At 43.2% G+C, this 26775-nt stretch overlaps 1 protein-coding gene across 2 annotated transcripts in view; it reads left to right on the forward strand.

Moving 5' to 3' along the window:
* WRN (WRN RecQ like helicase) overlaps positions 1-26775 on the forward strand; it is a 345122-nt gene that overhangs the window by 170313 nt on the left and 148034 nt on the right. For both annotated transcript variants that reach the window (XM_075352466.1, XM_075352467.1), the window contains 2 exons: positions 15477-15583; positions 23008-23195. In XM_075352466.1, the coding sequence (XP_075208581.1) occupies positions 15477-15583; positions 23008-23195 (295 nt within the window). The remainder of the gene's footprint in view (positions 1-15476; positions 15584-23007; positions 23196-26775) is intronic.

Below are 26775 nucleotides of genomic sequence, written 5' to 3' on the forward strand. Positions count from 1 at the left end.
AATTGCGCACTCTGTTTCACCTACATGGTGACGGAGAGTACAGTCTGTGCCGTTTAGTCTGTATCATGTCACATCTGTTTAGCTGGAAAAAGGTACTATGCCGGATTCAGATATGGTGCTGTGGTCCGTTTGCCAGTGCTCTTGTCAGTTTACATGTGCATAAAGCAGAAGATTGTTTGTCTTCAGGACAGCTCTCCTTTCTGAACTTTTTTTCCTATGTTCCTGCTGTCTGCCCATTTCTGCCAAGGAGAGAGAGCGAAGTCCCTTGCTGCTGGGGATTGTGGCGTTGGCGCATTTCGGTGGAAGCGGAGAGCGATTCGCATGACAAATGAGGCTCTTTTGCTATAATGTTTCATGGACTTCACTTCCCTCCAGGTTTTGGTGGCTGCGGCTTCACTCCCGGGTGGGGGCGTTTTCCGGCCATCAGCCCCATAGTCATGCTTGATCGATCAGTGCGACGGCTGCCTGGCACACGAGGATTTCCTGGACAGGTGCCCTTCATCTAGCACCTTCGGTTCCCGCCTCTTCCAGCGGTGGCTCCATTTTTGAGTATGTGCCTTAGCTGGTTCCTGGAATTTGGATTGCTTACCTCTATGTCTTCACTGTGGAGTCTGCTGTGAAGTCTTATTCACATCACAAGGGCTCTTAGTGTACTGTGAGCTGGGTATGGCTGTTTCTACTTGGGGCTGATATTTGCTGCTCCTCTGTGGCGGTCCTTCACTGCTCACTGCCAGTCTTCTTTATTCCTCACTGTTCCTGCTCCCTCTGTCTCTCTGATATCTCAGTCAAGAGAGAATCATGGCACACCCTCCGACCCAGCTGGCACTGGTCACTTATTATGCATGTGCTGCATGTGGTAGCAAGTTTTCTACCTGCCAGTCTATACCCTTTTGTGTTGCTTGTACTCATTCCTCCTTGCAGATGCCTGCTCAGGGGATTGCAATGGTTTTGGAAGAGAGTGTGTCTTTTGTCGTCTGTTATTCAGACTATGATTAAGGCACCTACAACTGTAAACGTTTGGTTTTCTTTTTATTGTGATACAAACAATAAATAAGACAAAATAACTGAAAATTCAGTGTGCATAACTATTCACCCCTTAAATTCAGTACTATTGTAGAGCCTTCTTTTGCTGCAATTACAGCTGAAAGTCGCTTTGGATAGATTTCTATGAACTTTCCAAATCTTGGCACTCTGAGTGGGAGGATGAAAGGGAAAAAAAAGTTCTGCTGCTAAAAATCCACTGATCCAAGGATGGTAAATTGATAATTTTTTATCTGTTAACACGTTTGAGAATCAATCTCCTTCATCAGGATGAAAAATCACATTGAGCGATGTAGTTTTGTTTTTTTTTTTGTTGTCCTGATGAAGGAGATTGATTCTCAGAAACATGTTGACAAGTAAAAAATTACCAATTCACCATCCTTTTTTTTCAGCGGCAGAGCATTTTTTTTCCCTATATCATCTTCTCCTGGGATACTGCAGCGGCCATTTACATACGTCAGTAGTAGTTGTGACTCTCACAATTACTCAAGGTGAAACCTTGCAACTTACTTTAACCTTCCTTTTTTTTCTGAGTAAGACTTTATTTGTGCTCCTTGTCTTTTCAGTTTTTTTATTCCACATCTTGCCACTGGGATTTTTGCACATCTCTCCTTAAACCACTCAAGTGTTGCTTTAGCAGTATGCTTTGAGTAATTGTCTTGGAAGAGGAACCTTTGTTCTAGTCTCAAATCACTGACAGATTGAAAGAGGTTTTGCACAGGAATATCCCTGTGTTTCACACCATCCATCTTCACTTCATCTGAAACTATTTTACCTGTCCCTCTTGCCGAACAACATCCCCACAGTATGATGCTTCACCGTGGGGATGGTGTTTGTGTGGTGATGAACTGTGTTGATTTGGCACCAGACATATCATTTACCATGGTGGTCAAAAAGTTAAATTTTAGTCTTATCTGACCATAGCCCCTTCCTCCATACATTTGAGGAGTCTCCCAGATTTCTTTTGGCAAAATCAAAATGAGCCTTCCAGTTTTTGACTGTAAGTAAAGTCTTTTTTTCCTAGCCACTTCTCCATAAAGGCCAGGTGTGTGGGGCTTATGGTGTGTGTGGCTTATTGTGGTCGAATGGACACATACTGCAGTCTGTGCTTGGAAACTCTGCAGCTCTCAGGATTACTTTGGTCTCTCTGCTGCATCTCTGATTAATGTAATACAGCAATCCCAGTATCAAATATGTAAATATCAGCATAAAATTCAATCCTTTATTAGTAATAATCTAAAAAGAAGAACACAAGTTCTTCTAGATCATGAAACAACAGCTCACAAATCCATCACCATGTGTGATTGGTTACATAAATACCCGGTCAATTATTCAGCAGACCGTGCTGCATTCAGGTATACATAGTGGTGGCCACTAGGTCAAACAAAATTAGGAAAAATAAACACCACAAACAAAACAAAAAAGTGGTAATGCTAAGGTCAAAGGGCAATGGTCCAATTTGATAGAAAAACTTAGCATAAAAAATTAATATACCTAAAAAAATGTTATTGTTTCACACTCAATCGCAATATTAGATGTGGTCCGTCCTTGTCAGGACGGGAGTCTGGGGCGGCAGGAAGTTTTGTTATTTTTGGCCTTATGGTTGGATAGGGAGAGTGAATGCTGAACCAGCATACTGAACCCAGAATTCCGAAGGAGAGACTGCTTGCCCTTTTGTGAAAGGATGTGGTGAGACCATTCCTTTTTTATATGCCTCAATATATGTTAATTTATTCTTGTGTCTGACCATTGTCAGCATTAGTGTGAAACAATAACATTTTTTTAGGTAAATTAATTTTTTATGCTAAGTTTTTCTATCAAATTGGACCATTGTCCTTTGACCTTGGCATTACCACTTTTTGTTTTGTTTGTTGTGTTTATTTTTCCTAATTTTGTTTGACCTAGTGGCCACCACTATGTATACCTGAATACAGCACGGTCTGCTGAATAATTGACCGGGTATTTATGTAACCAATCACACATGGTGATGGCTTTGTGAGCTGTTGTTTCATGATCTAAAGGAACTTGTGTTCTTCTTTTTAGATTATTACTAATAAAGGATTGAATTTTATGCTGATATATATAATATATATAATATATTGTGATTAATGCCCTCCTTGACTGAGCAGAGAGTTTTGGTGGGAAGCCCTCTCTTGGCATGTTTGTTGTGATACCATGTTCTCCCCATTCAATGGATTTGATGGTGCATCAGGGGATCATCAGAGATTGGGATATTTTTGGAGAGCAAACTGTCACTGGTGTGAGTTTATTGTTACTGCGCAGATGTATTTTTCTTTGCCAGCACTACTTTCCTTTTTGCAGTTTAACTCCCTTAAAGGCTATTTTGTTTCAAATGAATTTGACCGCAAAGCCATAGAGCAAGACTTTTCTCCATGGAGTGGTTCATATCAGGCTTTCTTATTGGCCACCCTCTAGTTCCTGGGATCTTATGGTTCTGGAGGTTCTTCAGTTTTCCCCCTTCAAACCCATCAGAGATATTCCATTGCTTCTAATGTCCCAAAAGGTGGGTATCATTACAGCCATTACCTCCATTGGAATGGTTTTGGAGTTTGTGGCGCTTTCTTGCCGCGCACTCTACCTTGTTCTTCATCAAAATAAGGTTGTGCTATGGCTGGTTCCAACGTTCCTCCCCTAAGTCGTTTCTTCTTTTCACCTTAATGAGAACATTGTTTTACCTTCTTTGTGCCACACTCCATCTCATCTGAAAAGACTGTATAGTCTGGATGTGGTGAGGGCCCTACATTATTGTCAGCCACTGCTCCCTTAGGCTGTCCGATTCCTTATTTGTTCTGCCTGTCGGGCTGCTTCCAAGGCAACGGTTTCTCACTGGATTAAAGCAACCATTGTTCAGGCTTGATTGATAAGCATGGTTTCCCCATTTATCATCAGGGCTCATTCTGTGCTGGCGGTGGGAGCTTCCTGGGTGATTTTATAATCAGGTTTTGGCCCTTCAGCTCTGTAAAGGTACCGTCACACTAAAGCTGGTGTCACACTAAACGACAGCGACAACGACGTCGCTGTTACGTCACCATTTTCGGTGACGTAACAGCGACCTTGTAAGTCGCTGTTATGATCGCTGCTTAGCTGTCAAACACAGCAGAAGCAGCGATCATAAGGTCGCTGTGCTACATGTTCAGAGAGCAGGGAGCCGCGCTTAGCGCTGGCTCCTTGCTCTCCTGCAGCACACATCGGGTTAATTAACCCGATGTGTGCTGCAGCTACATGTCACAGTGCAGAGAGCAGGGAGCCGCGCGCACTGCTTAGCGCTGGCTCCTTGCTCTCCTTGCTACAGTATACATCGGGTTAATTACCCGATGCGTACTGCAGCCACATGTCACAGTGCAGGAGCCGGCACTGGCAGCAAGAGCGGAGGCTGGTAACCAGCGTAAACATCGGGTAACCAGGGAAAGGTCTTCCCTTGGTTACCCGATGTTTACGCTGGTTACAGCTTACCGCAGCTGCCAGTGCCGGCTCCTGATCGCTTCATTTCGTCGCTCTCTCGCTGTCACACACAGCGATGTGTGTGTCACAGCGGGAGAGTGACGACCAAAAAATGAAGCTGGACATTCAGCAACGACCGGCGACCTCACAGCAGGGGCCAGGTCGTTGCTGGATGTCACACACAGCGACAGCGACGGGACGTCGCTGCAACGTCACAGAAAATGGTGACGTAGCAGCGACGTCGTTGTCGTCGTCGTTATGTGTGACACCAGCTAAAGTGACGCTCCAGCGATCCCACCAGCAACCTGACCTGGCAGGGATCGCTGGAGCGTCGATACACGGGTTGCTGGTGAGCTGTCAAACAGGCACATCTCACCAGCAACCAGTGACCAGCCCCCAGCCAGCAGCCACGCGTGGAAGCGATGCTGCGCCTGGTAACTAAGGTAAATATCGGGTAACCAACCCGATATTTACCTTGGTTACCAGCGCACACCGTTTAGCGCTGGGTCCCTGCACTCCTAGCCAGAGTACACATCGGGTTAATTACCCGATGTGTACTCTGGCTACGTGTGCAGGGAGCCGGCACTGACAGCGTGAGAGCGGCGGACGCTGGTAACGAAGGTAAATATCGGGTAACCAAGGAAAGGGCTTCTTGGTTACCCGATATTTACCTTGGTTACAGCGTCCGCAGAAGTCGGCTCCCTGCTCCCTGCACATTCAGTTGTTGCTCTCTTGCTGTCACATACAGCGATGTGTGCTTCACAGCGGGAGAGCAACAACTAAAAAATGGTCCAGGACATTCAGCAACAACCGGCAACCTCACAGCAGGGGCCAGGTTGTTGCTGGATGTCACACACAGCAACATCGCTAGCAACATCGCTGTTGCGTCACAAAAATCGTGCCTCAGCAGCGATGTTTCTAGAGATGTTGCTTAGTGAGACATGGCCTTAAGGCAGCTACCTGGGCATAAGTACATACTCTTTTGAAATTTTACAGGCTTCACACCTTTGCCTCAGCAGATGAAGCTTCGGCAGGAAGATTCTGCTAGTAGAAGTATCTCAAACCTCCTCTTGAGCCTCACCAGTAAGTTCTGTGATTTCAACAGAATATTTACTTTTTTTTCTTTTCCCACTCCTGAGACAGCTTTAGGGCATCCCATGGTTCTGTGTCCCCTAATAAAGCAACCGAGAAAAGTAGACTTTTGATGCTTACCATAATGTTTCTCTCTAGTCTTCATTGGGGGACACAGCTCCCTCCGCTGGGTGCTCGGTTGGATGTGTATTTACATTGTTCTTCTTTTTTTGGTGTTCTGTTTTATTGTAACTTCTTTTATGCTTTATTTATTTGACTATTACTTCTCCTACTGCTTTCTCAATTAACTGTGGCGGACGGTTACCACCAGGCCAGGCATCAATGTCAGCCTCCAGGTGGCAGCACCAATGGTGTGAACAGGGTGCAAGACTCAAAAATATACAACTAAACAATAGGATAAAGAGTTGCACACCAGTCACAATGTATAGGGGAATAATGAAAAGCATAACTGCTATATGAATACTAGACTGAAAAATACAATGGACTATCTGAAATAAGTGAAAAACATGAAAATGGTATCTGCATAACTGCTATGAAAAATAGAAATGAGAGATATTTAGCCATTGTATTGATCAATGCAAAGGAGCCCCAAAACCAAACGCCAAGGTAATCTCTATTTTTGGGGTCCCTAACCTATGTGTAACCTCACCTGCAGTTAAAAAACTTGCTCTGTATGGGAAGCAAGGGACCAAGCTATATATGTGTGAAATAAGAGACATGGCTATGGGTGGGGCAGGGTTCTCAGACAAAAAGTGCATACTAACTAAAGAATGTATGTCTGGAACACCAATGGTGTGAACAGGATGCAAGACTCAAAAATATACAACTAAACAATAGGATAAAGAGTTGCACACCAGTCACAATGTATAGGGGAATAATGAAAAGCATAACTGCTATATGAATACTAGACTGAAAAATACAATGGACTATCTGAAATAAGTGAAAAACATGAAAATGGTATCTGCATAACTGCTATGAAAAATAGAAATGAGAGATATTTAGCCATTGTATTGATCAATGCAAAGGAGCCCCAAAACCAAACGCCAAGGTAATCTCTATTTTTGGGGTCCCTAACCTATGTGTAACCTCACCTGCAGTTAAAAAACTTGCTCTGTATGGGAAGCAAGGGACCAAGCTATATATGTGTGAAATAAGAGACATGGCTATGGGTGGGGCAGGGTTCTCAGACAAAAAGTGCATACTAACTAAAGAATGTATGTCTGGAACACCAATGGTATGAACAGGGTGCAAGACTCAAAAATATACAACTAAACAATAGGATAAAGAGTTGCACACCAGTCACAATGTATAGGGGAATAATGAAAAGCATAACTGCTATATGAATACTAGACTGAAAAATACAATGGACTATCTGAAATAAGTGAAAAACATGAAAATGGTATCTGCATAACTGCTATGAAAAATAGAAATGAGAGATATTTAGCCATTGTATTGATCAATGCAAAGGAGCCCCAAAACCAAACGCCAAGGTAATCTCTATTTTTGGGGTCCCTAACCTATGTGTAACCTCACCTGCAGTTAAAAAACTTGCTCTGTATGGGAAGCAAGGGACCAAGCTATATATGTGTGAAATAAGAGACATGGCTATGGGTGGGGCAGGGTTCTCAGACAAAAAGTGCATACTAACTAAAGAATGTATGTCTGGAACACCAATGGTGTGAACAGGGTGCAAGACTCAAAAATATACAACTAAACAATAGGATAAAGAGTTGCACACCAGTCACAATGTATAGGGGAATAATGAAAAGCATAACTGCTATATGAATACTAGACTGAAAAATACAATGGACTATCTGAAATAAGTGAAAAACATGAAAATGGTATCTGCATAACTGCTATGAAAAATAGAAATGAGAGATATTTAGCCATTGTATTGATCAATGCAAAGGAGCCCCAAAACCAAACGCCAAGGTAATCTCTATTTTTGGGGTCCCTAACCTATGTGTAACCTCACCTGCAGTTAAAAAACTTGCTCTGTATGGGAAGCAAGGGACCAAGCTATATATGTGTGAAATAAGAGACATGGCTATGGGTGGGGCAGGGTTCTCAGACAAAAAGTGCATACTAACTAAAGAATGAATGTCTGGAACACCAATGGTGTGAACAGGGTGCAAGACTCAAAAATATACAACTAAACAATAGGATAAAGAGTTGCACACCAGTCACAATGTATAGGGGAATAATGAAAAGCATAACTGCTATATGAATACTAGACTGAAAAATACAATGGACTATCTGAAATAAGTGAAAAACATGAAAATGGTATCTGCATAACTGCTATGAAAAATAGAAATGAGAGATATTTAGCCATTGTATTGATCAATGCAAAGGAGCCCCAAAACCAAACGCCAAGGTAATCTCTATTTTTGGGGTCCCTAACCTATGTGTAACCTCACCTGCAGTTAAAAAACTTGCTCTGTATGGGAAGCAAGGGACCAAGCTATATATGTGTGAAATAAGAGACATGGCTATGGGTGGGGCAGGGTTCTCAGACAAAAAGTGCATACTAACTAAAGAATGTATGTCTGGAACACCAATGGTGTGAACAGGGTGCAAGACTCAAAAATATACAACTAAACAATAGGATAAAGAGTTGCACACCAGTCACAATGTATAGGGGAATAATGAAAAGCATAACTGCTATATGAATACTAGACTGAAAAATACAATGGACTATCTGAAATAAGTGAAAAACATGAAAATGGTATCTGCATAACTGCTATGAAAAATAGAAATGAGAGATATTTAGCCATTGTATTGATCAATGCAAAGGAGCCCCAATGGCTAAATATCTCTCATTTCTATTTTTCATAGCAGTTATGCAGATACCATTTTCATGTTTTTCACTTATTTCAGATAGTCCATTGTATTTTTCAGTCTAGTATTCATATAGCAGTTATGCTTTTCATTATTCCCCTATACATTGTGACTGGTGTGCAACTCTTTATCCTATTGTTTAGTTGTATATTTTTGAGTCTTGCACCCTGTTCACACCATTGGTGTTCCAGACATACATTCTTTAGTTAGTATGCACTTTTTGTCTGAGAACCCTGCCCCACCCATAGCCATGTCTCTTATTTCACACATATATAGCTTGGTCCCTTGCTTCCCATACAGAGCAAGTTTTTTAACTGCAGGTGAGGTTACACATAGGTTAGGGACCCCAAAAATAAAAATAGAGATTACCTTGGCGTTTGGTTTTGGGGCTCCTTTGCATTGATCAATACAATGGCTAAATATCTCTCATTTCTATTTTTCATAGCAGTTATGCAGATACCATTTTCATGTTTTTCACTTATTTCAGATAGTCCATTGTATTTTTCAGTCTAGTATTCATATAGCAGTTATGCTTTTCATTATTCCCCTATACATTGTGACTGGTGTGCAACTCTTTATCCTATTGTCCAGGTGGCAGCAGACTGTCCAATGGTTCTGTGTCTTCCAATGAAGACTAACGAGAAACAGATTTTACAGTGGGTACCAAAAATCTACTTATTATAGACCAAAGCATGCCCACTATTTGAAACACACCAAGGCGATGTAATATGAAACTGAGTAAGGTGAAAATCTTCAACCTATTATTACTAGTAGAATCACTTCTCCTGTACTATTTTGGGATTTGATATTCCCTATAGCTTTTCTGCAGCCTTAATAAGATACTTAAATTGAATAAGACTGGTGTTTCACACAGCAGTGGAAAAAAAAATGCTGATGCGAATTGAGACAAATTTATTTAAAGGCACACTCCTCCTAATATATCTGGCACACTTTGGACTGTCTGTAGATCTTCGCCTGCATTTGCACTGTTTTCTAACTTCAGTGTAAAAGGGTTTGTCTCATTCTAGTTCTTCAGGAGCGCATTACTCCCCACCTTCGTGCTAGGTGGGTGATTGATTGAAAGTTCGACCATAGGTGCAATCTTAGTTGTACCGCTGAACAGAACTGTCCACTCAGTAGCATCAGAGCAGTACTGGGATACCAAAGCTGGCTGGATTCAGCTTGGTGCACATCAGTGCTTACAAGCTTTGTCCGAGAGCTTACAAGCACTATACTCCTTGCCTAGAAGGCCAGCCATCACTGATAGACTGCAGATATGGCTAATTATCTCGACAGCGAGCAGTACAAAATAGGCTTTAAAATAACTCTATTCTTGAGAACAGCGAAGATTTTTTTAATAGGAGTTAAATTGCAAAGTTGCTTGTTTTTTTTTCACACTTTGCAATTTTAACAATTTATAATATTAAGACAAGCCCTTTAATAAATAGCCATATTTTCGAATAAGTGTGCTGTGCATGTGCGCGGTGGACAGCACACTGGTCACTATAAATCTGTATGCTAGTCCACACAAGGGATTTATCTGTTCATGTGGAAAAAATGTCAGCATTCTTGTCTGTTTTCTACACCAAAATAATTCCTGAAATAACAGGCAACATCAAACCTAGCCCCACTGCAGACAAGCACACAATGCTGCAGATTTCATATAAGCCTGCCTCCTCTTTAAAGGGTTTTCCCCATTTAATAAGTTGATTTTAATTAATAGATCTTGAAATAATAATAATTTCCACAATCTTATATATTTGTCCCTGTTATCTACTGTGTAATGGCCAAGACTGACCGTACAGGGACATGAAGAAAAAACTTGGCACACCAAAATGAATATAAGGACTTTATTATACGGGCAATCACAAAAAAATCCAATTTGTAATGTTTCAACCCCTATATTTAGGTCTTCATCAAACGCAATAGATTCTTGAGTCGCAATATGCCTTTATGATGGTGACAGAGTCAAAATCACCATGAGATCTATTGAAAAATCAGATTGCTGTTCTGTATAGATATAATAGCGCAGTGTAGCAGAGCGTCTTACTCGCAGGGGGCTCTCCTCCCTGCGTGTTAAATTAAATACCTGAACATGAGGTTCTTAGTTCTGTTCAAAATGTATGAAGCCCACTGCCATGTCACGGTGAACCTCTGAGTGGGTCCCTAATCTATGCCTCAAAAGTGCGGCACCGTGCACCAACCGCTTCAACGACGACACTGCACCAACAGGGCAGGTGACCTGATGCCTCATAACACCCATGCTGCAAGGCAGAGTCCCCATGACTGTAGGCCATACTGACCCACCGACACAAAACCACCACAACAATGGCCGACACACAGTACCAGCACTCTGTGAAAGGAGCTGTACACTCACTTTCCGCAAGCTCCCAGTGTGTGAACTGGGAGCAAAAATGGCACAATCCCTCTTTGCAGTCTCCTGCTACTTAAAAACGCCTGTGCCAAATGGGAGGAGTGCTGATCCAAGGAAAAAACAGAGGGGGATAGAATGCAAAGTAGCACAACTGGAAAAAAAGACATGAATCGCACATCCCAAAATCATACTTTGATCTAACGTCGCTAGGCAAAAATTAAAATTAGCACCCCCCAAACCATTCCACCTACGGTAAATCTAAACTCTACAATAGCTCTCCTTCCCTTCTGAGCTTTGCACTGTGCCTCATAAGTAGTTATCGATTACATGTGGGGTATTGGGGAACTCTGAAGTAATTGTGTAACAAATTCTACTGTCCATTTTTTCCTTTTTACCTTTTTTGAAAATTAAAACTTTCAGGCCAAAACAACATTTTAGTGGAAAAAGCAAACTTTTTTAAAATCACGGCCCAACTTAATATAATTCCATGAATCACCTAAGGGTGAAAATTGCTCACTTCATGCCTAAATGAATTTCTTGATGGGTGTAGTTTCCAAAATGGTTTCACTTGTGGGGCGTTTCTGCTGTTTTGATATGTCAGTGATCTTCAAATTGGACCTGGCATCCGCAATCTGTGCCAGACAAAATAGTGCTGTCTACCACATATAGGGGTATCCGTATACTCAGGATAAATTGCACAACAAATTGTGTGGTGCAATGTTTCCTGTTACCCTTGTGAAAATTCAAAATGTAGGGTTAAAGTAACATTTTTGTGGAAAAAGTAAATTTTTCATGTTTTCCTTCTACATTGATTTAGTTCCTATGAAGCACCTGAAGACTAAATAAACCTCTTGGATGTAATTTTGGGCAGATTTTGAATGGTACATTTTTAGAATGATGTCACTTTAGGGTATTATTTGTTACCTAGGCCCCTCAAACTCAGTTTCAATGTGATGAGGTCCCTAAAAAAATGGTTTTGTAAATTTGATTGGAAAAATTAGAAATTGCTGATAAACTCCTAACTTACTAACAAAGGAAAAATGATTAAAAAATGGTGCTTATGTAAAGTAGACATTTAAGAAATGTGATTTATTAATTTTTAGTGTGACATAGCTCTTTCGTTTAAGGGCATAAAAAAAAATCTAAATTTGAAAATTGCTACATTTTCCTAAATTGTTGCCAAATTTCTGATTTTATTTTTTTCCACAAACAATATCATCCTAAATTTACTACTAGCTTGAAGTATAATATGTCATGAAAAAACAGTCTCGGAATCATCTGGGTCTGATGAACCTATCATAGTCCAGATAATAATACTGTGGAAAAAGGAAGCACAATAGGGTCTTACCCGGTAGAGAAATCAAGCCTCGCAAGGGTTAAGGTACACTCATCTTTTCAGGTTGTGAGAGTCACAACCCCTATGAAGCACATGTAATGGTGGTATCATCTGCAACCCCGAGGTGTAGACCGTATAATACAGTAGAAGAAGAAATCAGGTGTATGCCGCGCTAATACTCCAATCCAAATTAATATAATATTCCTTTATTTGTACAGGTCGACGCATTTCAAAGACATCCGTCTCCTTCAACAGGACATAAAAGGAACAGTATCTGTTACTGTTCCTTTTATGTCCCGATGGAGGTAAATGTCTCTGAAACGCGTCGACCTGTACAAAGAAAGGAAAATTATATTATATTTTGCATTGGAGTATTAGCAAGGCATACACCCGATTTCTTCTTCTACTGTATTATGCGAACCTGTGATAGTGATACTGGGCAGAATTGGAAAATTGGCTTGGTCAGGAAGGTGAAAACAGGATGGGTGGGGAAGGGGTTAAACAGTGCCCAACTGAGCCTAGCCAAAAAGTTTTCAGCCAAAGAAACTTTTTCTGGGCATGTTTACTGCATATTTACCGTATTGTTCGGACCATAAGACGCACTTTTTCCCCCCAAATGTTGGGGGAAAGTGGCAGGTGCGTCTAATGGTCTGAATGTAGGGCATGGCTGCGGGGAATGAGGATGCTGCGGTGGAGCGGGTCATCGGGGGCACGAGCAGGCTGAAGCAGCGCCTACCGTGACCACGTGGGCCTGCTCATTACATATGCACGCCCATCCTCCCGCCCATCATCTCTCAGCGCCGAAGCCGGGGCTGATAGGTAGGCGGGATTATAGGCGGGGACGCGCCCATAAACAGCCAGCCGTGATCACCCCTGGCAACTACAGCCTGGAGTGATCATGCTTGGCTGTATTCACTGCTCCCTGCGCATCATCATCAGCGTGGGGTGCAGTGAATCAATGTACTCACCGTTCCCCTGCAGCATCGCGATGTCCTCCAGTCTGCAGGCCGCGCTGTGTGGACTGGAGACTAGCGGTGCTCACAGCGATGACGTCATCGCTGTGCGCACGTGTGTCTTCACAGCCGCGCCGGCAGACTGGAGGACATCGCAGTGCTGCATGGAACGTGGCCGGCTCAACACAGCACTGCCGGCACAGACAGGAGGAGGAGCGACGCTGCGTGGAACGAGGAATAGTGAGTGTAAACGTTTATTTTTTGTGTGTGCCGGAGGATGGGGGTATATGAGCAGGATGATGGGGGTATATGAGCAGGATGATGGGGCCATATACCAGGATGATGGGAGTATATGAACAGGATGATGGCATATAGCAGGATGATGGGGGTATATGTGCAGGATGATGGGGGTATATGAGCAGGATGATGGCGTTTATGAGCAGGATGATGGCGTATATAGCAGGATGGGAGCACATACCAGGATGCAGTATATAGCAAGATGGGGCTATACCAGGATGAGGGACGTGTGTGTGTGTGTGTGTGTGTGTGTGTGTGTATATGTGTATATATATATATATATATATATATATATACATACATACATACATACATACATACATACACATATATATATATATACACATATATACAAGGCAGGAGGATCATTACCAGGATGGGCTACCTTAGTAGAGAATTTGGGGACATTACCTCCATGATAGTGCCAGCAGCAGATCCTCGCCCCATAACAGTGTGTCATGACCACATTTTTTGCTTAAAATATTATTTTCCTATTTTCCGTCTCTAAAACCAGGGTGCGTCTTATGGTCCGGTGCGTCTTATAGTCTGAAAAATACGGTACTTAGTTTCCAAATTTTGGGTGAGAATAATATTTTCCTTCATTTACATAGTGTTTTTTTTTTTCTTTTTTTTTGCTTGGTTTACACCAGTAAATGGTAAAAAGTGATTAAAGCCTCAGCCAAAAGGAGTGTTTTGAAAGTAGTGTTTTTTGCTTTCACATGAATATGTTGTAAATTGAGTTAATACTAGTAGTAAAGAAAATGGTGTGCACACAGTATGGGTAATGGAGGTGCATGCAAATTGGGGTCCTAAATCCCTTCAAATCCAGATCAATGTAAAATGCTTCACACTCAGTTCAAAATTGCAATCTCTTTCTTACACACACAAAACAGCGACTTAACTGTGACGTTTCAGTGTCGAAACGTCAGTTAAGTCACTGTTTTGTGTTGCTGTCCTTAGCATTTGTGTGTGTAATAAAGAGATTGCATTTTCGACTGAGAGTGTGCAGCATTTTACATTGACATAAACTGAGTTAATGGCTGGGGTTTTTTTTTGTTTTTTTTGTAGTTTGTGGGCTTAAACTGCATGTATGACCTTCCCCAGCAAAGTCTGAGAAAACCGAAAGGCTGTGCGCACGTTGCTTTTTTTTTTGCCTGCAGTTTTGGGTGGAGAAAAAAGAAGCAGCATGTCACTTCTTTTCAGCGTTTCTCCCTGCATTTTTCCATTGAGAATGTTAAAAAAATAAGCAGGGGCAAAAATGCACCAAACCGCGGTAAAAACGAACGCGTTTCGCTGGCCAAAGGTGCGTTTTCTGCCAGAGGGTGCGTTTTTCACTGGAGAAACAAAACTGCAGTGTGCGCACATAGCCATAGTATAACTTTTGAACTAGACTTATATCTTCAATAAAAATATTTTCTGTTGTTTTTTTTCTGTTTATTTTTTTTTCATGTTGGGACACTGTAAAATGTAAGAGAACAAGAATGCAATGATTTGGAATCCTCTTAAAGCCATGTTTAATTCACAACAGAACAAAGATCACGTATCAAAAGTGTAGACTTTTTCCATTTAATTTGAAAGAAATTAACTTCTTGAGAAATTGATGGCAGTAACCCATCTCAAAAAAGTAGAGGCAGGGCCAAGTCTACCTTTTGTGTAGCTGCCTATTTTCTTTTTACAACAGTCTGTAAATGTCTGAGATGTAAGGAGACCAATTGTTGGAACTTGGAGCAGTGGTCAGTTATGCACACTGACCTTCCATTCTACATTTATTCCTTATGGCTTATGCTGAGCACTACTTTCAGCTTTTTCTGGCAGCCCCATAGAGATTAATTAGGCGTCCAAGCTTCCGTGCCATTTTGTAACAGGGATAAAAAATCCCCGCACTGACGAACTGCCTGTCCCAGTAGTGGGACACCCTACAATCAGCACGTTATCCAGTGGATAGATGATAACTTGTTTTCACTTTAACACTGTTAGTTTTAAAGATGCAACACTTTGGAATTTCCAAGAAATCCAGATTTCTCCCTCATACACAGCTTCAATTTTCAGGAGTACAGAACAAATCCTCTTTTATCTCTTTTAGGTATCAGCCTTATCGCCATTGATGAGGCACATTGCATTTCTGAATGGGGTCATGATTTCAGAAGTGCTTATCGGTGCCTTGGAAAACTCAAGAAATTACTTCCTTTGGTAAGGACTCCAATTTTTACATTTTCTAACCGAGAACTTATGGTAAAGCAGATGCAGAAATTTGGTGGATTTTGGAATTTTTTTTTTTACACTGGCATCGAACAGATGAAAATTTGTGCCATTGTTTGCACTATTTTTATTTATTCAGTTTATTAATTGTGATTTAAAGGGAATGTCTGAATGAATGAAAAACCTGCGAATAGACTGCAATACAGCTAAAATATAACACATGCTTGCCCATGTTATCCCTGCTCTTCTCCTAGTTTCTCCGCTGGTCTTTGCTTGACTTGTATAAGTCCATAGTATCATAGTTTTTAAGGTTGAAGGGAGACTCTAAAGGGTACTTTACACACTGCGACATCGCTATCGATCCCGTTAGCGATGTGAAATTCTATATCGCAAGTGCGATCTTTCGAGATCATACATAGGTTATTTTACGCATGTGCGATCTCGAAAGATCGCACTTGCGATCTAGAATTTCACATCGCTAACGAGATCGATAGCAATGTTGCAGTGTATAAAGTACCCTTAAGTCCATCTAGTTCAACCTGTAGGCTAACATGTTGATCCAGAGGAAGGCAAAAAAAACCCCAATGTGGCAAACAAGTTCCAATGGGGAAAAAATGCCTTCCTGACTCCACATACGGCAATCAGACTAGTTCCCTGGATCAACACCCTGTCATAATATCTAATATACATAACTGGTAATATTACATTTTTCAAGAAAGGCATCCAGGTTCTGCTTAAATGTTAGTAGTGAATCACTCATTACAACATCATGCGGCAGAGAGTTCCATAGTCTCACTGCTCGTACAGTAAAGAATCCTCGTCTGTGATTATGATTAAACCTTCTTTCCTCAAGACTTAGCGGATGCCCCCGTGTTCCAGTCGCAGGCCTAGGTGTAAAAAGATCTTTGGAAAGGTCTCTGTACTGTCCACTCATATATTTATACATTGTGATTAGATCCCCCCTAAGCCTTCGTTTTTCCAAACTAAATAACCCCAAGTTTAATAACCTGTCTTGGTGTTGCAGCCCACCCATTCCTCTAATAATCTTGGTGGCTCTTCTCTGCACCCTCTCCAGTTCAGCTATGTCCTTCTTATATATCGGTGACCAGAATTGTACACAGTATTCTAAGTGCGGTCACACTAGTGACTTGTACAGAGGTAGAACTATATATTTTTTCATGAACACTTATACCTCTTTTAATACATCCCATTATTTTATTAGCCCTGGCAGCAGTTGCCTGACACTGTCCACTAAAGTGAAGTTTACCATCCACCCATACACCCAAGTCTTTTTCTGTGTCTGTTTTACCCAGTGTTCTACAATTAAGTACATAATTATACATTTTATTTCCTCTACCCAAGTGCATGACCTTTCATTTATCTACATTAAACTTCAATTGCCACTTCTCAGCCCAATCCTCCAATTTACATAAATCTCCCTGTAATATAAAATTATCCTCCTCTGTATTGATTACCCTGCAGAGTTTAGTATCATCTGCAAATATTGAAATTCTACTCCGCATGCCCCCAACAAGGTCATTAATAAATATGTTGAAAAGAAGCGGGCCCAATACTGACCCCTGTGGTACCCCACTATGAACTGAGACCCAGTCCGAGTACGTAACATTAATAACCACCCTTTGTTTCCTATCACTGAGCCAGTGTTTAACTTAGTTACACATATTTTCCCCTATCCCCATTATTCTCATTTTATGTACCAACCTTTTGTGTGGCACCGTATCAAAAGCTTTTGAAAAGTCCATATACACAACATCCACTGCATTTCCCTGGTCCAGGCTTGAACCTACCTCTTCATAGAAGCTGATCAAATTAGTTTGACAGGATCGATCCCTCATAAACCCATGTTGATACTCTGTCATAAGGTTATTTTTCTTGAGATACTCCAGTATAGCATCTCTCAAGAAACCCTCAAGGATTTTACCAACCGTAGAGGTTAAACTTACCGGCCTATAATTTTCCGGCTCAGTTTTTGTCCCCTTTTTGAATATTGGCACCACATTTGCTATGCGCCAGTCCTGCGGTACCGACCTTGTTATTAAGGAATCTGTGAAGATTAAAAATAATGGTCTATCTATCACAGAACTCAATTCCTGTAGTACTCTGGGGTGTATGCCATCCGGGCCCGGAGATTTCTCAACCTTAGTGATTTCGAGGCGGCGGCGTACTTCCTGCTGGTTTAAGCAGGTAATATTAAAGGGTGAATTTATGGTATCACTGGTCATGTCATCTGCCATGGCATTTTCTTGTATAAAAACCGTAGAAAAAAAGTCATTCAGCAGGTTGGCTTTACCCTCATCCCCCTCCACCATTTCACCAAGACTATTTTTAAGTCATGTGACCTCTGCAGCCAATCATTTCCTCATTACCCTCAGTAGTGTGTGTGTGTGTATGTATCTATATATATAATTGCCTTATTCTGTCTGTCTGTCTGTCTGTCTTGCTCCAAAATTGTGTCCTTACCGTGACATGTCCTTACGGTGACAAACAGCGGATTGGCCGCTGGCCTCGCCATGGCCCCGCCCCCCCGCACGGATTGGCCGCTCGCCTCGACTCCTCCCCCCCGCACGGATTAGCCGCTCGCCTCGCCTCGGGTCCACCCCCCCGCACGGATTGGCCATGTCCTTACGGTGACAAACAGCGGATTGGCCGCTGGCCTCGCCATGGCCCCGCCCCCCCGCACGGATTGGCCGCTCGCCTCGACTCCTCCCCCCCGCACGGATTAGCCGCTCGCCTCGCCTCGGGTCCACCCCCCCCCGCACAGATTGGCCATGTCCTTACAGTGACAAACAGCGGATTGGCCGCTGGCCTCGCCATGGCCCCGCCCCCCCCGCACGGATTGGCCGCTCGGCTTCACGGATTCGCCATGGCCCCGCCCCCCGCACGTATTGGCCGCTCGCCTCGGCTCCTCCTCCCGCACGTATTGGCCGCTCGCCTCGGCTCCGCCCCCCCGCACGGATTGGCCGCTCGCCCAGGCTCCGCCCCCCACACGGAATGGCCTCTCGAGGTGAGCGCATCAAGGTCCTGCAGCGGCGGACACACACACACACACACACACACACATCAGATCACACTCTCTCACACACCTCACACACACATCAGATCGCATCCACGTCCTGCAGCGGCGGAACACACACGCACACACATAAGAACAGACACACACACACACATCAGATCACACTCACTCTCACACACACCTCACACACTCATCAGATCGCATCCACATACTCACAACATCCCGTGATATCGCTTGCTTCTCGGCGATCCTGTGCGTGCTTCCAGGACCTGCCGGAGGATCACATGGCCGGAAGCTTGTGGTATCTCCGGATGTTGTGATTGTGTCAGCACGTATGTGCGATATCGTCAGTGTGTGTGTGTGTGTGTGTGAGTGTATGCGATCGGATGTACGTGAGTGTGTTCTGATGTGTGAGTGTGTGTGTGAGTGTATGCGATCGGATCTGTGAGTGTCGGCAGAGGAGCATGGCGTGCAGCACAGCTGCTGGGACCGCACACTGGTAGGCACAGGGAGAAGTGGGGTGTGTGTGTGTGTGTGTATGCGATCAGATGTGTGCGTGTTTACTGTCTGATGTGTGACTGTGGAGCACGATGGGGGGTGCGCAGCATGGGGGATGGAGCACGATGGGGAGTGCGCAGCATGGGTGATGGAGCTCGTTTGGGAGTGCGCAGCATGGGGGATAGAGCACGATGGGGAGTGCGCAGCATGGGGGATGGAGCACGTTTGGGAGTGCGCAGCATGGGGGATGGAGCACAATGGGGAGTGCGCATCATGGCGGATAGAGCACGATGGGGGGTGCGCAGCATGGGGGATGGAGCACGATGGGGGTGCGCAGCATGGGGGATGGAGCACGTTTGGGAGTGCGCAGCATGGGGGATAGAGCACGATGGGGAATGCACAGCATGGGGGATGGAGCACGATGGGGAGTACGCAGCATGGGGGATGGAGCACAATGGGGAGGGGGGATGGAGCACAATGGGGGGTGCGCAGCATGGGGGATGGAGCACGATTTGGAGTGCGCAGCATGGGGGATTGAGCACGATGGGGGGTGCGCAGCATGGGGGATGGAGCACGATGGGGGGTGCGCAGCATGGGGGATGGAGCACGATTGGGAGTGTGCAGCATGGGGGATGGAGCACGATGGGGGGTGCGCAGCATTGGGGATGGAGCACGTTTGGGAGTGCGCAGCATGGGGGATGGAGCACGATGGGGAATGCACAGCATGGGGGATGGAGCACGATGGGGAGTACGCAGCATGGAGGATGGAGCACAATGGGGAGTGGGGATGGAGCACGATGGGGGGTGCGCAGCATGGGGGATGGAGCACGATGGGGGGTGCACACCTCCCCCCAAAACACACACACATACACACACACACACACACTGCCACACACGCACTGCACAACACACCACACACACACTGGGAAACACAAACACTGCCCTACACAGACACCCATACACACAGACAACGCCGCACACACACAACACCCAACACCCAAACACCGCGGCACACACAAATATACGCACATACCGCACAACACACACATTGCACAAAACATACCTCCCCCCAAAACACACACCCCACACCCACACAAACCGTGCAACACACATACACAACGATACAGACACACAGCGCTCCACAAATAACGACACACAACGCAACACACAAACACCGCTCTCACCCCCCGCCACACCCAGACATCACCCAGAACATGTACAGCCCCTACACAAACACTTGGTAACTACAGACAACAACATCTATATATATATATATATATATATATATATATATATATTATATATATATATATATATATATATATAACAAAAATCATACATTAACTACACAATACGTAAATTCTAGAATACCCGATGCGTAGAATCGGGCCACCTTCTAGTAATATATATAATCTCTAATATATAAAGCTGAGTGTATGTGTGTGTGTGTATGTATGTATGTATGTATGTGTGTATGTCCGCTAAAGGAATACGCACCGTCGCATTTACAATTATGAAATTTTGCACAGACACCTCATGTGACTCAGGGAACATAACAGACTGTTTTGACCGGAAAATTTAACCCCGCACATTAGTTACTCTCCAAAAAGCATGCTTCCATTAGAGTCAATGGAGCTGGAAGCCACATGTTATTATTAGCAGCTCTGATTGGTTGCTATAGGAACGAAAGACATTCATAGTATAACAAGCTTATGTGTGAGGTAATATGATATTGGTGGGGAGACAGAGAGAGACAGACAGAGGCAGACAGACACAGACTGGGAAAGAGACAGGCACAGACAGGGAAAGAGACACAGACGGGCAAAGAGACAGGCGGGCAAAGAGAGACAGAGAGAGAGACAGACATACACACACAGACACTATATGGAGATAAGGTATGCACACCAGTGACTATGCAAGGGGAATACATGTAATAGCAGAAACTGCTGTGTGAATACTGGCCTGAAAAATACAATAGCTACATGCAAAAATGAAAAAATGAGAGTGGAATCTGCCATGAAATATGAATAAAGACAAATTTAGCTATTGAATTGATCAATGCAACAGAGCTCCAAAACCTCTTCACGGTATTCTCTTATTTTTGGGGTCCCTAGCTAATGTGTGTCCTCTCATGCAGTTAAAAAACTTACCAAGTATGGGAAGCTGAGACCCAGGCTGTATATGTATAATGTGGACTGACTATTGGGTGGGGCCGGGTTCACAAACGAAAGACTACTAACAAATAAAGAAATAACGTTTGGAATACCATTTTAAGTCTGAACTGGGTGCAAAAACCTAAACAAACATCACTATATGGAGAGAAGGTATGCACACCAGACAGACGGGCAAAGAGACAGGCGGGCAAAGAGACACCGAGAGAGAGACAGACATACATACACAGACACACAGAGCGAGAGAGAGAGAGACAGAGAGACTGATACAGAGACAGACCGAGAGACACAGACAGACACACAGAGACAGACAGGGAAAGAGACAGACAAACAGAGACTTGGAGAGAGACAATTGCTATCACAGGGTGCGAAACGGTACCGTCGTCCTCGTGCTCCCCTCCCTTCACTCCCTCATGTCTGTTACACCTGTCAGCATCGAAAAATAAAGCTGTCTGAAGCTACCTGCAGAGTGCTGCCCGCTCTTTTATTTTCTATGTGCACACTGTCACAATCCCCTTGTATTCCCTTTGTGAGTGGGAAGTCACCCTATCGATTTGCATACTTGTAATCACTTGCTGACTAGGCTCCTGCGTTTTTTTCAATTTACTTTTATTGAGAGAAAGCAGGTGAGACGATTTAGTACATGTCCGCAAATAAACAGATTGCCCACTACAATGGGGCATACAGGGTAGTCATGACTGTGTATCGCACACTGTCATGATTCCACAGTCTGTAGTCTCATATAGTGACTGCAGACCTTGCTACTTAAAGCAGATAATCCCTTTAAGAACAAAGCTATTTAGAGTTCCTTCAAAATGGGCAATCGGTATTGGCTCATGGGGACTGATTGACAGCTGCTTTTCCAGTATGCTTATACAAGATAACGTGGCACTCCACCAAGTGCTGCAGTCATTTGCATGATCAGCAGGCACAGCTCAGCAAATTTTTTTAGTGACCAGCCAACAAAATCTCTAGGAGACTGGAACCAGCCATGTCATAATAAAGATGAAAATCTGACCACTCTAATAAAAAAAAAGTGCAACTATAGGGTAAGTGTTTCTCCAATTAAAATTATATTATGCATACTCCCCTCCAGTACAGGCGCTGTTCCAGCGGTGTTGGCACTGGGTCTCCCAGGGCTTGCGTGACATTATTATGTGGCCATTTTACTTTCCCCTCCTTAAGAAGTGAGAGCTGTCTGCTCTGTGACTTCCTCCTGGTGTCTGATGTGTCCGAAGAAGGGGACATTGAAATGGCCACTGATTTGCTTCAGAGATTGCATGATACAATATCATGCTAGCCCTGGGAGAGCCAGTTTTGATACCTTTTGGAATTTTTTTTGCCCATTTTGTTTGAGGAAAACAAGTCGCCTAATATTTCTGTGTTGATATCCTTAGGACACGTACTCCATTACACAAATACACATTACCTAATATACGTCGTCCAATAAGCATTCAAGTTTATACACCTTGGAGTGGAAAAATCTGCATAAAAATGATATGGGCAAATACTACAATATGTGCATAATTATTGGGCATTTCCGTATGATTGGAGACCAGGAAACCCATGCTTTTTGTACACTTATTATACTTGTTGCACGTTTGGTTGCTCCTATGGGTATGTTTTCTATAGTTACATAATACAGTATTACAAACCTTTACTTTTTGATTTAATACATTTCTTCAGTAATACGTTTGGTCTGATACTCTTAGGTCCCTGTGGTGGCTTTGACAGCAACAGCAAGTCCTTCAGTACGTGATGACATTTTGGCATCCTTAAACTTGCGTAACCCACAGATCACCTGTACAAGCTTTGATCGCCCAAATTTATACCTTGAAGTCGCACGGAAAACATCAAATATGGTTCGAGATCTTCAACAGTTTCTCATTAAAAAGCAAGGGTAAGACCTATATAAACTCAGAAATAAGGTGCTTTAAACAACTAGCAGCCCAAAAGAAACATTAAATCAGTATATGGTTATGCATCTTTGTCTTGTTCATGAATAGTCACTCATCTGTGGATGGCTGGGGCTGCACAGCAATCACAGCTAAAATGGAATTAATCTATGACTTAAAGGGAACCTTTCAGGTCCAGTATGCACCCAGAACCACGAGCAGTTCTGGGTGCATATTGCTAATCTCTGCCTAACTGTCCCTGTATACACTAGCATAGATAAAGGGATCTTTAGAATAGTATTTGTAAAGATCTCTTACCGTATGCTAATGAGTGCGAGGACTAGTCCCCTGGGCGTTGGATCCCCTGGCTAGTTGGCCCCATTAGCATGTTAGTACGTCCCTGTGGGTGTGCTAACATGCTAATGAATACGCAGCATCAGAGGATGATCTCACTCACCTCTCCGCCGCCATTGCATCTGACGCTGGATTTCGGCTCAGTGCGCATGACCCCGGAGTTTCGGTCATGTGCACTATGAAGTCGGGTGTACGCGTCCTGGCTTCAAACTGAAGTAGTGTGCATGACTGAACCTCCGGGGTCATGTGCACTGAGCCGAAATTCAGTGTGGGACGCGATTACGGCAGAGAGGTGAGTGAGATCATCCTCTGACGCTGCACATTCATTAGCATGATAGCACACCCACAGGAGCGTACTAACATGCTAATGAAGCCGACTAGCCAGGTGAACTAATGCCCAGGGGACTAGTGCCCGAGCTCATTAGCATACGGTAAAAGATCTTTAGAAATACTTTATCCAAGATCTCTTTATCTATGCTAGTGTATACAGGGACGGTTAGGCTGGGATTAGCAATATGCACCCAGAACTGCTCGTGGTTCTGGGTGCATATTGGACCTGACAGGTTCTCTTTAAAGACGTTTGTTTTTTGTTTGTTTTTTTGCTTTAACTAGTTTGACCAAGCCATTTACACACATTTGTGGCAAAGCATATTTTCGTGTTTTATCATGCATTTTATTGTACTTGTAATGGATCTTAATTTTTTTCCTGGCTTGTATTTTTAATTAATATTTGGATTATCTTTTTCATGACTTTTATATCATATATATATATATATATATATATATATATATATATATATATAAAATCTTTTTTTTTTTTTCTCTGCTGTAATCGGGGGAAATATAAATAAAAATAGGGAACACTGTCAACTTTTGATTCTTTAATTTTTTTTGAAGGCCACAATGGGCCACTAAAAGCATTTTAAATTGTACAAGTGCTTCCAAATCTATAGACACAGCATTGGTTTAGTTCTTTGTATACAGACATTTGAGAAGGAAAACATGTTTGTTTATCTTTTCTCTCTGGGAAGTCTGGCTGTGCCTGACAACCAGTTTCCCTCCTCCAGAGCTTCCCGATCTGGTAACAGCTGCTTAGATTGCATTGACGTTTTAGAACGTCACTGCAGGGATACAAGTGGACTGCTCAGACTTCTAAAGTCTAAGGACAGTCCAGAAGTACTTAAAGCGTAACTGATGTTTTCATTTTTATTTTATAAATCAATAGTAAACATGAAAATAAATAACTTTATTCTCATCTCCCACAACCTACGCACAACTCTACAACCAGACATAAATTACTAGAGGTATTAGACCAGAAATCCAGGGGCTTAAGAGAACGTCTCAAAAGCCGCTTTTATCAACTGGGCAATAGAAGTGAGAAGCTTCTTGCAAGGGCCCTCCATCCCCGCTCCATGAATACTTACATCCCTTTCATAAAAGATCCAGGAAGTGGTGGTCATTTGCATAGCAACCAATTACTAGAGGTATTAGACCACAAATCCAGGGGCTTAAGAGAACGTTTCAAAAGCCGCTTTTATCAACTGGGCAATAGAAGTGAGAAGCTTCTTGCAAGGGCCCTCCATCCCCGCTCCATGAATACTTACATCCCTTTCATAAAAGATCCAGGAAGTGGTGGTCATTTGCATAGCAACCAGGACATTTTAGCAGGCTTCCGCACATACTACAAGGCGCTTTATGATATTAGGGGACAATCGGGACACATAGCGACATATGGGACTCAAGATGATGTTAAAGCTTACCTGAAATCCCATAATCTCCCTTCCATCTCGAATGATACCTTACTGGAGCTGGAAGAGGACTTCTCCCTGGAGGAGGTCAATGCGGAAGTGTCAGATTTGAAGTCGGGGAAAGCCCAGGTCCAGACGGGTTCTCAGCGGGTTTTTATAAACAATTTTCAGAACTTCTAAATCCACTGTTCCTATCGGTCTGTAGATATATATCTGCAGGGGGTGCATTCCCTCCTCAGGCGTTGATGGCCCACATCACAGTTATACCCAAACCAGGGAAGGACGCATCTCTTTGTTGCAACTATAGACCGATCTCACTCATAAATCTAGATATCAAGCTTTATTCTAAAATGATATCAAATGGGTTATGAGACCTTCTTCCCAGACTGGTAAATCCAGACCAGGTGGGTTTTGTGCCCAGAAGAGAAGCAAGGGACAATCTCCCTGATCGACGGCGCAAGACGTCACAGGATCCCCATGTGCATCCTGTCGGTAGATGCAGAGAAGGCGTTTGACAGGGTGCACTGGAGTTTCCTGTTTCAGGTCCTTAAAAACATAGGGTTGGGAGAACACATGATGAACAGAGTTACAGCACTCTACTCTTCGCCCACAGCACGAATCAAAATAAATGGCTCCCTCTCAGATTCCTTTACAATATGTAATGGAACAAGACAAGGGTGCCCCCTTTCCCCATTATTATATATTATGACCATGGAACATCTGGCGGTGGCATTGAGGAGCAATATATCAATTAAAGGGGTTTCATTTCACAAACCGGCCCATTAATTAGCTTTATTCGCAGATGATCTGCTCCTGTACGTCACCTCTCCACTCATTAGTCTACCCAACATAATGGCCGAATTGCGGAGGTTCTGATCTCTTGAGTAATTTTAAAATAAATACTCATAAATCCGAAATACTGAATATATCTCTTCCTCCAATGCTCGTGACTCAGCTCAAAGCCACTCTCCCCTTCAAATGGCAGGTGGATTCATTGACATACCTAGGAATTAAACTGACGGCAGATCCCCTTGACCTCTTTAAATCAAATCACCGCCACAGTTCCAGGAAGTTAGAATTAGACCTCAATAACTGGAACAAACTCCAGCTTTCATGGTTTGGGAGGATAAATGCGATCAAAATGGACCTGTTACCGAAGCTGCTTTATTACTTCCAAACAATCCCCTTAGTGTTGCCGGCCTCTTTTGTTTTTTTTTTTTTCTCACGTCTGAAATCTAACATAACCAAATTTGTCTGGTCACATAAACGCCCACGTATTACCCACAAAATATTGAGTAGATCAAGGGATATGGGAGGAACTGGACTCCCTAATCACCTTTTGTATAGCTACGCCTCTCTGGGGACGTGCGTTCTGGATCTATTTAACTCAGGTGAAAGGAAAAGATGGGTAGAAGCCGAAAGCTCGCAATCTGATGTTGATCCGAAGGTAGTTATTTGGACCAGAGCACCCCCCAGCTCCAGC

Source organism: Anomaloglossus baeobatrachus, chromosome 1, assembly GCF_048569485.1.
Source record: "Anomaloglossus baeobatrachus isolate aAnoBae1 chromosome 1, aAnoBae1.hap1, whole genome shotgun sequence".
NCBI classification, from domain to species: domain Eukaryota; kingdom Metazoa; phylum Chordata; class Amphibia; order Anura; family Aromobatidae; genus Anomaloglossus; species Anomaloglossus baeobatrachus.